General features: G+C 38.9%; 1 protein-coding gene across 9 annotated transcripts in view; it reads left to right on the top strand.

Annotated features, from left to right (window-relative positions):
• Positions 1–12055, top strand: part of Hectd1 (HECT domain E3 ubiquitin protein ligase 1) — an 89354-nt gene that overhangs the window by 18108 nt on the left and 59191 nt on the right. For all 9 annotated transcript variants that reach the window (XM_048362194.1, XM_048362193.1, XM_048362188.1 and 6 more), the window contains exons 5-12: positions 522–803; positions 927–1197; positions 1904–1980; positions 2060–2158; positions 4836–4950; positions 5645–5819; positions 10476–10614; positions 10835–11005. In XM_048362194.1, coding sequence (XP_048218151.1) covers positions 522–803; positions 927–1197; positions 1904–1980; positions 2060–2158; positions 4836–4950; positions 5645–5819; positions 10476–10614; positions 10835–11005 — 1329 coding nt within the window. The remainder of the gene's footprint in view (positions 1–521; positions 804–926; positions 1198–1903; positions 1981–2059; positions 2159–4835; positions 4951–5644; positions 5820–10475; positions 10615–10834; positions 11006–12055) is intronic.

The following is a 12055-nucleotide window of genomic DNA, read 5'->3' as shown; positions in this document are numbered from 1 at the left end:
CTCATGCCTGTAATTCTAGCTACTCAGGAGGCTAAGATTTGAGGATCACGGTTGGAAGCCAGCCCAGGCAGGAAACTGAAACTCTTACCTCTAATAAACTACTCAAAAAAGCCAGAAGTGGTGCTGTAGCTCAAGTAGTAGAGTGCTCATGTTGAGCAAAAGAAGCTGAGGGACAGTGCCCAGGCCCAGACAAGCCCAGAGCCAGCAAAAAAAAAAAAGTTCCTAGGCTGGATTGAACTGCATTCCTCAGATTTCAGCCTCTTAAGTAGCTAGGATTGTAGGCTGAGCCTTCTGTGCCTGTCATCTATCTGTGTTCTTTACATGTATTACATCATTTAAGCTGATAAAATGAAATAACTGAGGCCTAGCTTCCTCTATTAGCGGAGTATGGAGCCAGAATTAAACCTAGATAGATTTTATGCTTCCAACACTTTACAACAGCTTCCTTTCTAACAGTATATGATATGATATTAGCCCCATTTAGTTTAATTTGTCTGAGTGCTTATTCTTTGCATCATCAGGTTTCAGATGGAGCTCTACGATGTTTTGCCTCACTAGCAGACCGATTTACTCGTCGTGGTGTTGACCCAGCTCCTTTAGCCAAACATGGATTAACTGAGGAACTCTTATCTCGAATGGCAGCTGCTGGTGGTACTGTATCAGGACCCTCATCAGCATGCAAACCAGGTCGCAGCACCACTGGAGCCCCTTCCACAACTGCAGACTCCAAATTGAGTAACCAAGTGTCAACGATTGTAAGTTTGCTCTCAACGCTTTGCAGAGGCTCTCCAGTAGTAACACACGTAAGAATGTTTTTGAATCTTTTTTTTTTTAATCTTTTAAGAAAAAAATGGTTTTATGTAGTGCAAATATATATATGTGTGTGTGTGGGTATGTGTGTAATTTTCATTTCATTCTCTTTCTAGGATCTCCTGAGGTCAGAGCTTCCAGATTCAATTGAGAGTGCATTACAGGGTGATGAAAGATGTGTGCTTGATACCATGCGTTTGGTTGATCTTCTGTTGGTGCTATTATTTGAAGGACGAAAGGCTTTGCCTAAGTCTAGTGCTGGATCTACAGGCAGAATCCCAGGACTTCGGAGATTGGATAGTTCTGGGGAGCGTTCCCATCGGCAGCTTATAGACTGTATTCGAAGTAAAGATACTGATGCACTTATAGATGCAATTGACACAGGAGGTCAGATTTTTTGTTAATATTATGAGATAAGGGATTAAAGGCAATTAGTTTTTTTCATATAAATGTGATATTCTGTGGCCTATCTTTTAAAATAGTTTCCCAATTCTATATGCTTAAATTATTCACCTGGTACATGGTAAGACTTGAATAAATGCCTATTGAATGAGTAAAATAGCATTTGAAATTTACCTGTTTTGATACTTGAAGGGAGAGTCTGCTAATCTAAGATGAATTGCTGATTAAATTTAGTGCTGTTTTATTAAGATTGGTGGAAATCAGCTAGTGTAAATAGTAGTAACATTACATATAAATGTGTGCACATATATTTGTATATATATGTATATATAAGACTACTGAAAAAGGTGATGATCAAATTCATGAAAGCTTCTTCTGGGTCATCAGACTTGTTCTTTTGGGTTTTTTGGAAGATAGATGTAGATTAGCTTTTCCAAAGTTATACCCTGTTGAGCTGATTTTTTTCCTTATTTCATGTTCATTTTTTAAGGCCTTGTGAATCCTTAGTGGTTTAAAATTTTTAGAATACTAAAGTGATTTATTTACTGCTTTATAATTGGCCTTCATATTTAAAACTCTCTCTTGGCTGTGTACTTAGTGGATCATTTATAATTTTTAAATGGTTCAGACTTCAGGAAAGTTCAGAATTATTTTATTGGCGTTAAAAATGAGTTTTTTTTTTAACTTTCAGCCTTTGAAGTAAACTTTATGGATGATGTGGGTCAGACTTTACTAAACTGGGCCTCTGCTTTTGGAACTCAGGAAATGGTAAGCTAATAAATCAGCTAGTATTTTAAATCAAAGATAGACATATAAATAAAGCAACTCTATGGTTATTTTTTTATAGGTAGAATTTCTTTGTGAGAGAGGTGCTGATGTTAATAGGGGTCAAAGGTCATCATCATTACATTATGCTGCCTGTTTTGGAAGACCTCAAGTAGCAAAGGTAAAGTCTAATGATTTATAAAATTACATGGTTCAAAAATTAGAATGATACAAAAATCTTTATTCTAGTAAGCTATATTTCTTTGCCATCCATTTGTCTTCATGTCTCTTCCCACAATCATTTCGAGAATTAGGAAAAACTATATGTAACACACTGTAGAAGTCAGCACATCTTAGGTATTCAAATGATAGTTGCTGTTTTTTTTGTCACCTTTGTGCGTGTGCGCATGCTTGTCCTACATGAATCATAGCTCCACTTCTGGCTTTTTGGTAGTTAATTGGAGATAAGAGTCATATGGACTTTGCAGCCTGGGCTGGTGTCAAACCACAACCCTCAGATCTCAACCTCCTGAGTATCTAGAATTACAGGAGTGAGCCACCAGTGTCTACTTTTTTTTTTTTTTTTTTTTTTTTTTTTGGCCAGTCCTGGGCCTTGGACTCAGGGCCTGAGCACTGTCCCTGGCTTCTTCCCGCTCAAGGCTAGCACTCCGCCACTTGAGCCACAGCGCCACTTCTGGCCGTTTTCTGTATATGGTGCTGGGGAATCGAACCTAGGGCCTCGTGTATCCGAGGCAGGCACTCTTGCCACTAGGCTATATCCCCAGCCCCAGTGTCTACTTTTTGTCACCTTTACAATACAGAAAGTTTTTGATAGTGATATAGTAGTTTTCCTTTATTATTATAGTTTGTCTTTGTTTAGGTAGTTGTACAAAGGTGTTTCCAATTCAGCATGTCAGTTTATGAGTACAATGTGTCTTGATCAATGTCAACTCCTTTATCACTCAATGTAGTAGGATTTTAACCAGAAAAAGATGTCTCTTGAACCTTAAATTTTGTGAGTTTGAATTCATTAGTCCTTTTGGGTAGGTCATGGGGTACTGAGGGTTTGAACTCAAGGCTTCATACTTGATAGGCAAGCTCACTAACACTTCAGTGCCTAGCCCTTTTTGCTTCCCAATTCCTCCTTTTCTTTTCTTTTCTTTTCTTTTCTTTTTCCCTCCCTCCCTCCCTCCCTCCCTCCCTCCCTCCCTCCCTCCCTCCCTCCCTCCCTCCCTCCCTTCCTTTCTTTGCCAGTGCTGGGGCTTGGGACTTAGGGCCTGGGCACTGTCCCTGGCTTATTTGCTTAAGGCTAGCACTCTACCACTTGAGCCACAGCACCACTTCTGGCTTTTCCTATACATGCGGTGCTGAAGAATGGAAGCCAGGGCTTCGTGTATACAAGGCCACTCTTGCCACTAGGTCATATTCCCAGCCCTCTTTTTTTTCATTTATTTTTTGTTGTTGTGGGGCTTGAACTCTGTCCCTGGGTGTGGTCCCTGAGCTCTTCAGCTCAAGGCTAGTGCTCCTCCACTTGAGCCACAGCACCACTTGTGGTTTTCAGGTGTTTAATTGGAGATAAGAGTCTCATGGATTTTCCTTCCTCGGGCTGGCTTTGAACCGTGATCCTCAGATCTCAACCTCCTGAGTAGCTAAGATTACCAGCCTGAGCCACCAACGCCCAGCTGTTTCTTCTCTTTCTTTTTTTTTTTTTTTTTTGCTCAAGGCTAGCACTCTGCCACTTGAGCGACAGCGCCCCTTCTGGCTATTTTCTACATATGTGGTGCTGAGGATTCGAACCCAGGGCTTCGTGTATCCGAGGTGAACACTTGCCACTAGGCCATATTACCAGCCCAAGCTGTTTCCTCTTAAATTTAATTTTTTCATTGTTATTACAAAGGTGATTTACAAAGTGGTTACAGTTACATAAGTCAGGTAAAGAGTACATTCCTTTTTGGACAATGTCATCCTTCCCTCGCTCTTTCTTAGTTTTTCCCTCCCATCCCTACTCACAAATTGTACAGTTAATTTTCAATATAGTGGCTGGTGATTACCACTGTTGCATTTGTTCATCCTTTGTCTCTCCATTTTTATGTCCTCTCACCCCTTACTTCCCTCCCGCGCCCCCCCCCCCTTTTTTTTTTTTTTTTTGCTTTTTTAAAGTTATTTTTCAAACAGGTTGTGTGTTTTGCCCCTGGCTACTCTGACCTGCTAACCTCCTGATCTCTGCCTTCTAAAGTAACTGAGATTACGGGCTAGCTTATCAGTTGGTTTTTAAAGAGAGTAGTGTTTCTCAGGGTTATTTAGTAATAATTAACGAAACATGTTTTAGAGGTTGCATTTTAAGAATCACCTTTCCTGCCCTTACTAGGAATGGAGTCAAAGGTCTCATATATACCAATCAAACACTTTTATCACCTACAGCTATATTCACAGTCCACTTGTGTTTAAAGCTAGCCAGTTAGTAAAGTGTTTTTGAACTATTGTGATTAACTTCTCAATTTGAGATTGTGAAAGATTAAGTTGGAGCTTCTGGCAGTAAAGGATGATAGATCTTGATGACTTTTTGGTCAAAATATTCATTGGCATTATGTAGGAAATAATCTGGATTGATTGCCAGGTCACAAACTAAATAGTACTCTGTTCATTAAAGAAATTAGGAAGAATAATTTAATGGAGAAGTAATAGGTTCAGATAATAAAAATAAGTACATTAATCTACTTATTAAAGATATAAATAGCTGCTTTTAAGGCAATAAATGCAGATATGGATTAGTAACTATAATTTAAATAATTATGGGAAATCTTTAGATTTCTGAGTAGATGTTTAAGAAACAACATATTCACATTGTTTTTCTTAAGACTCTGTTAAGGCATGGTGCAAATCCAGATTTAAGAGATGAAGATGGGAAAACTCCATTAGATAAAGCTCGCGAAAGGGGCCATAGTGAAGTTGTAGCTATTCTTCAATCTCCTGGTGAGTAGTAAATTCCTTTTAGTCTATCTAATATTAGTTTTTCATCTTCGCTTCCACAGAAGTCATTTTTTGTAGACCCATGAACATATAAACGAACTATTCCTATAAATATATATATATATGTGTACACATATTCTTTTAATTTTTAAACCTTTAGCAGTTACTGATGCATTTTCTTGAGACTGACTGCATGTTTCAAGAACCAATAAAAGTCAAAAGTTCAAGGCATAGGGGAATGTTTGGTAAAGAATACTTGGGTATTATGCAGGTAAGATAATTTGACCTTAGAGTTGATTAGTGTCAAGCCTCTGAAGTAATTTTTAGAATCAAAGGTAGTAGCAAAATGATTTCCTTGATGTGTTATTCATCTTATTAGAAGTGTTAGTTTGTAAAAACACCATCAACAGATACTATCTAATTTTATATCCTCCCCTCTGGATCCTCCTGGTATGAGGATCCAACACATTGCCTAATCACTCTACCACTAAGCTATCTATATTCCTACCTGCTAGATGATAGCAATTTGAGGTGGATAGATCTTATTTTTTTGTTGCTACTTGGGTATAAACTGGTAACTTTCGCTTGCTTTAACACTTGAGCTATGTCCCCAATCTGCTAATGTTGATATATCAAGATTTTTTTCCTTGAAACAGTGGTTCTGAAAAATATTTCTTTGTACAATATTTGTTTGAAGGTGACTGGATGTGTCCAGTTAATAAAGGAGATGATAAGAAAAAGAAAGATACAAATAAGGATGAAGAAGAATGTAATGAGCCCAAAGGAGATCCCGAAATGGCACCAATATACTTGAAAAGGTTATTGCCAGTGTTTGCACAAACATTTCAGCAAACCATGCTGCCTTCAATAAGGTATGTATTCATACTGTTTGTATCTGTTTGCTAAATAATACTAATTATTTCTTTTCGAGAAGGAATTGAGGTTTAGCATTTAAAAGCTATGTTAAATGTTGGGTGCTTGTGGCTATGCCTGTAATCCTGACTACTCAGAAGGTTGAGATTTGAGGACTGTGGTTCAAAGCCAGCCCAGGCAGGAAAGTCCATGAGTTTCTTATCTCCAGCTAACCACCAGAAAACTGGAAGTGGCACTGTCACTCAAATGGTAGAGAGCTAGCCTTGCACTCCCAGCTCCTGAGATCAAATCCTGTGACTGACACCTTCTTCCCCTACCCCCCAAAAAACCCTCAATATTAAGAATAACATTTAGAGTTGGGCACCTATGGCTCATACTTGTAATCCTAGTTACCCAGGAGGCTGATATCTGAGAACTGCAGTTAGAAGCCAGCCCAGGCAGGAAAGTCCATAACACTCTTATCTGCAAGTAATTACCACTAGGCCATATTCCCAGCCCTCTGTGAGACTCTTAATTCCAGTTAACAAGCAAAAAGTCGATAGAGCACTAGCCTTGAGCACCACAGCTCAGGAACAGTGCCCTGAATTCAAGCCTCAGGAGTGGCCTGCATGCATGTGTGTGCACACACATACATATAGACACACCTAAAAAGGGTCTGAAAGTACCGTTCAACAGGCACACACATGCGCCTCCCCCTAAAAGGGGGGCTGGAAGTGTGGCTCAATAAGCATCTGCCTATCCAGCATGAGGCCCTGAATATTGCCCCACAGAAAGAAAGGAAGATGAATTCTTTAGTGGTATGATATGTTACTCTCTTATACTGACCTTGAATAGTTTAGAAATAATTTTAGACCTAGGATACTTGTGGGCATAAGCAATGTAAAATACAATTTCATAAATTTTAATGTTTTTGGCTGCCTTGCAGACTGGGAGTTGGGCTTACTATTATGTAAAGGCCATTCTGTTTCATGTTCAACTTAGGAATTATTTGTTCCTTCTCAAATACTTCAGTATATATTCTAACAGATAAGTATTTAAAACATAAATCCACAGTGCCATTATTGTAGCAAATATGATGAAATTTTATCCCGAATTTGGTAGATCTTCATAGAAGAAGAAGATATTCATTATTCATGTTAGAAATAAATGCCTATGCTCGTAGCTACTTGGAAGGCTGAGATTGACAGGCTTGAGGTGTGAGGATAGCTAAAGCAGAAAGTTTTCAAGGCTTCTTCTTTTTATTTTTGTTAGTCCTGGGGGTTGAACTCAGGGCCTGGCCACTGTCCCTGAGCCTCTCTGTGTTCAGGGCTAGCACTCTGCCACTTGAGCCACTTCTGGCCTTTTCTTTTTATGAGGAATCAAACCCAGGGCTTCGTGCATGCTAGGCAAGCACTCTACCACTAAGCCACATTCCCAGCTTTCAAGACCTCTTCTTAAATGATATCTGGACATGGTGGCACATTTTTGTCTTCCTAGCTCTGTGGGAAGCAGATTGGGAGAAGGGAGGTTCCAGCTTCTCCTAATTGAATAGTTGTGAATAGGCGCACATCCCACTTTGCCTGGCTAAATCTGTCATTTTAAATTTATCTTATCCAAAAAGTACAAAACTACTATATCAAAACAAAGACTCAGTTGGGCCCTGGAGGCTCACACCTATAATCCTAGCTGTTCAGGGGGCTGAGATCTAAGGATTAAGGTTGGAAGCTGAGAGACTCTTCTTTCCAATTACTATCAAAAAAGAGAAAGTGGAAATGTGGCTCAAGTGGTAGAGCACAAGCTGTGAGCAAAAAAGCCAAACAAGAAAGTGGAGCCATTAGTTCAGGTCCTATGGCCAGCACAAAGACTACAGCAACAAAGACCCAAGAATGAAACACTTCTTAGTTCAAATAAATATGACAATAGATTAGTGTTTGTTAGCAAATAAGACCAAATAATACCATCCTTACTATATAAATTCACGGTAAAAATTTCAGAGCCCATGTAAATAAATCAAGCAGTGAATAATAAGACACAGTATATGTATGTACTATTTTTTTGTGTGTGCTGGTCCTGGGACTTGAACCTCAGGGCCTGGATGTTATTCCTGATATTTTTTGCTCAAGGCTAGTGCTCTTGCTTGAGACTCTTGCTCCTTGCTCTTTCTCTAGTTAATTGGAACTTAGAGTCTAATAGTCTTCCTATGCAGGCTGTCTTTGTACCACAATCCTCAGATCTCAGCCTCCTGAGTAGCTACTATTATAGGCATGAGTCACTGGTGCCTAGCTAGTGGTATTTTTAATAGACAAGATTTTAAATCATGTGCTTATAATTGACTGTATAACAATGTTAAACAGGAACTTTTAAGGTTGTAAATATTATGTATCATGTACTGATAAAAGATGAACTTGAGTTCAGATATTGTAATTTATAAGCTTTGTGTACTTTAGTTGATTCATTACCTTTCTTTGGGATAATAAAACTTAGTTCACTTAGTTCACATGGTTTGTCATGTTTTTAAATGAGTTACAATGTGTTTACAGTATTCAGTAGTATTCATGCCTTCAGTGTGAGGGTAGAGGAGTGGGAGAAAAAAGAGAAGAGGTGACACAGATATTCTTAAGCTGTTTATTGAAATAAATCATCATCTAAACCTATTATACATAAATACTAAACTTTATAACTAAATATAAATATTAATAAAGTGTGGAAAGGAACTTTAAATACTATTAGGGAAGTTTGGCTCTTGTGTACCCAGTAATTTCTCTGTGCTTGAAATTGTAATAAAATGCAGAAATATTGTAATTCAGTTATAGAGTTAAAAAGGGACTAGAAGTGTAACTCAGTTGTAAAGTACTTGTCTGACATGTATGAGTCCCTAGGTTTGATCCCCAGTACTTCATACAAGCAAGCAGTTATAAAATTGAGACCTCATTCTGTAGAAATAACAGCTCTGTCAGGTGCCTTTGTAGGATACCCCCTTTTTTTTTCTTTCTCCCCTTCTGTCTGGTCACTTCAAGAATAATGATATTTATGTCTTGGTGCCCAGAATATTGTTAGATGCTCAAAAGTTCATTGTTGAATGAATTGATTATGGGCTCTGATAGCAAAATAGTCACTTAGCCATTTGTTTGTTTGTTTTGGGCCTGTACTGGGGCTTCACTTAAAGAGCTCATCTTTTCCCACTCATAGTTGGTACTCTACCACTTGAGCCATGCCTTTAGTTCCAGCTTTTTTTATGTGTGCCTGTAGCTTGAAGTCAGTGCCAGGGCACTCTCCCTCTCCTTTTTGCTCAAGTCTAGTGCTCCACCACTTGAGCCACAGTTCCACTTTCAGCTTTTTTGGTACCTAATTGGAGATAAGAGTCTCATCGACTTTCTTTGCCCAGGCTGGCTTCAAACCAAGACCCTCAGATCTCAGCCTCCTGAATAGTTAGGGTTATAGGCATGAGCCTGCAGTGCCCCATCTCCAATTCCAGCTTTTTGCTGGTGAGTTGGACATTAGACTCTCAAGAGTTAGATGCTTGCTTCACTTAGGCTTTTATAATTTCATGTGTGTGTTATTTTAAAAGAATAAGTTACTAAACTGTACCAGGAGAGCTTGGATTGGAACAAAGCAAGTACTAGCCTGACACAGAGGCTACGCCTGAAATCTCAGCTACTATACTAGGGAGGCAGAGACACGGAAGATTGAGGTTCAAGGCCAGCCTGACCAGAAAGTTTGTGAGATTCCATCTTAACCAATAAAAAGCTGCACACGCGTGTGTGCACGCGCGCGCGCACACACACACGAATAAGTTACTAAACTGGGAATTTGTGGCTTACCCTTGTAATCCTAGCTACTCAGGAGGCTGAGATCTGAGGCTTGAAGTTCAAAGCCAGCCCAGGCAGGAAAGTCCTGAGATTCTTTTTTTTTTTTTTTTTTGGCCAGTCCTGGGCCTTGGACTCAGGGCCTGAGCACTGTCCCTGGCCTCTTCTTGCTCAAGGCTAGCACTCTGCCACTTGAGCCACAGCGCCCCCTCTGGCCGCTTTCCATATATGTGGTGCTGGGGAATCGAATTGAGAGCTTCGTGTGTAGGAGGCAAGCACTCTTGCCACTAGGCCATACTCCCAGCCCTAGTCCTGAGATTCTTAACTACCAAAAAGTGGGAAATTGTGCTATAGATTAAAGTGGTAGAACACAGAAGCATAGGGACAGTGCCTAAGCCTCAAGTTCAAGCCCCAGAATTGGAAAAAGGGGGGAAAATGCCAGTTTTGATTTATCTCAACCTCGTAATAATAATCATAGGAAATAAAATTACTTTAAAAGAAACTAGTGCTTTTTAGTGGAGTTAATCAAACAATATTGGACAATTTAGTTGGATTTTGGGGTGGGAGACTGCCCTTGGGGCTTGTGCTGTGCATGAGCTCTTTTGTCTAAAGTTAGCACTCTACCACTTTGAGCCACAACTTCCAGTTTATGAGTGGTTAATTGGAGATCAGAGTTTCAGGGACTTTCCTACCTGGGCTGTCTTTGAGCCACAGCCTTCAAATCTCAGCCTCCTGAATAGGATTATAGGCATGAGCCACCAGCATCTGGCCTCACTGTAGTTTTTACTACTGCATAGTTGTTTGTGTTTTTGCTAATTTTAGCTTCTTAACATTGATAACATAAATTTCTGTGATTTCTTTTTTCTCAAGGAAAGCAAGTCTTGCTCTAATCCGAAAAATGATTCATTTTTGCTCTGAAGCACTGTTAAAAGAAGTTTGTGACTCTGATGTTGGTCATAATTTGCCTACAGTATTAGTGGAAATCACTGCAACTGTTCTTGATCAAGAGGTTGGTTTCTCATTTGTTTAAAAATCTTGTAGCTTTAATTTCCTTTAGATAGTAGTCAGCAAAAATAAAAGTTTTGTTCTAATTTCAGTAAGTCATTTTGTCTATGCACATTACTGTATTTGTTTACTCAAAGCAACTAAACTTATTTTTGTCATTTTCTGTTAATTTCCTTGCTTTCATGTGCTCTTTCTTATTCTTTATTTTTTCTTCCCTTCTCCAGGATGATGATGATGGCCACTTGCTTGCTTTGCAGATCATAAGAGATTTAGTAGATAAAGGTGGTGATATTTTTTTGGATCAGCTAGCCAGACTTGGTGTAATTAGCAAAGTATCAACTTTGGCAGGTCCTTCCTCTGATGATGAAAATGAAGAGGAGTCAAAACCAGAAAAAGTGAGTGGTCTTAATTGGAATAGCGTTTATTTTGAAGAAATGTAATTTCATTTTATGGTGCTTTTGATAAAATAATGGCAGCATGAAGGTGGCACTATACTTTTAAGTTCAGTTTTCTATTAAATTTTTGATACATTTTTGTGTGTTGGTATTGGGTCTTGAACTCAGCTCCTTGAACTCTTACTTGACTTTTTTATTCAAGACCTGGATTTCTACCACTTGAGTAGAACCCCTCTACTTTAGGCCTTTTGCTGGTTAATTGGACTTAAGGGTCTCATGGTCTTTTCTGCTTGGACTGGCTTTGAACTTGTATTGTCAGATCTCAGGCTCCTGAGTAGTAAAGATTACATACATTTCTGGGGCTGGGAATATGGCTTAGTGGTAGAGTGCTCGCCTTGCATTCATGAAGCCCTGGGTTTGATTTCTCAGCACCACATAAACAGAAAAAGCCGGAAGTGGTGCTGTGGCTCAAGAGGTAGAATGCTAGCCTTGAGCAAAAAGGAAGCCAGGGACAGTGCTCAGGCCCTGAATCCAAGCCCCAGGACTGGCAAAAATAAAATAAAATAAAACAGCTTTCTTTAAAAAAAAAAAAAAAAAAGATTACATTTTTGTAACTGGGGATAAAGTTATAGATAGAAACTGTGTCAAATTCCCTATTTATATTTGCTAGTTATTAACATTGCCTTATTTGCCTTAATCATTTCCACAGATAATTGTGTCTATATATTTTGGGACTGTTTATTTGAGGGGAAGCTGGATATAGTATGCTCCATTTTATACATAAACACTTGATTTAGAAAAATAACAAGACATATTCTCTTATACAGTCGTAGTATGGGATCATGATTACTCTGGTGGTATAGTGTTTGGTTATGTGTGAGGATTTAGGTTTGATCCTTAGCATTTGAAAAAAATTATATATTTATATAAAACTAATTGCTAGTAAGTCCAGAGACTATGATAAAGTGTTGCCATCATCCTTCTTGTTCACAACTGTTGCTCTACTACTTGAACAATGTCTCCAGCCCTGCAATCATCCTTAATGTCTTT

Source organism: Perognathus longimembris, chromosome 14 (assembly GCF_023159225.1).
Source record: "Perognathus longimembris pacificus isolate PPM17 chromosome 14, ASM2315922v1, whole genome shotgun sequence".
NCBI lineage: Eukaryota > Metazoa > Chordata > Mammalia > Rodentia > Heteromyidae > Perognathus > Perognathus longimembris.
Note: the sequence above shows the minus strand (reverse complement) of the source record. Positions and strands in the feature narration are given on the sequence as shown.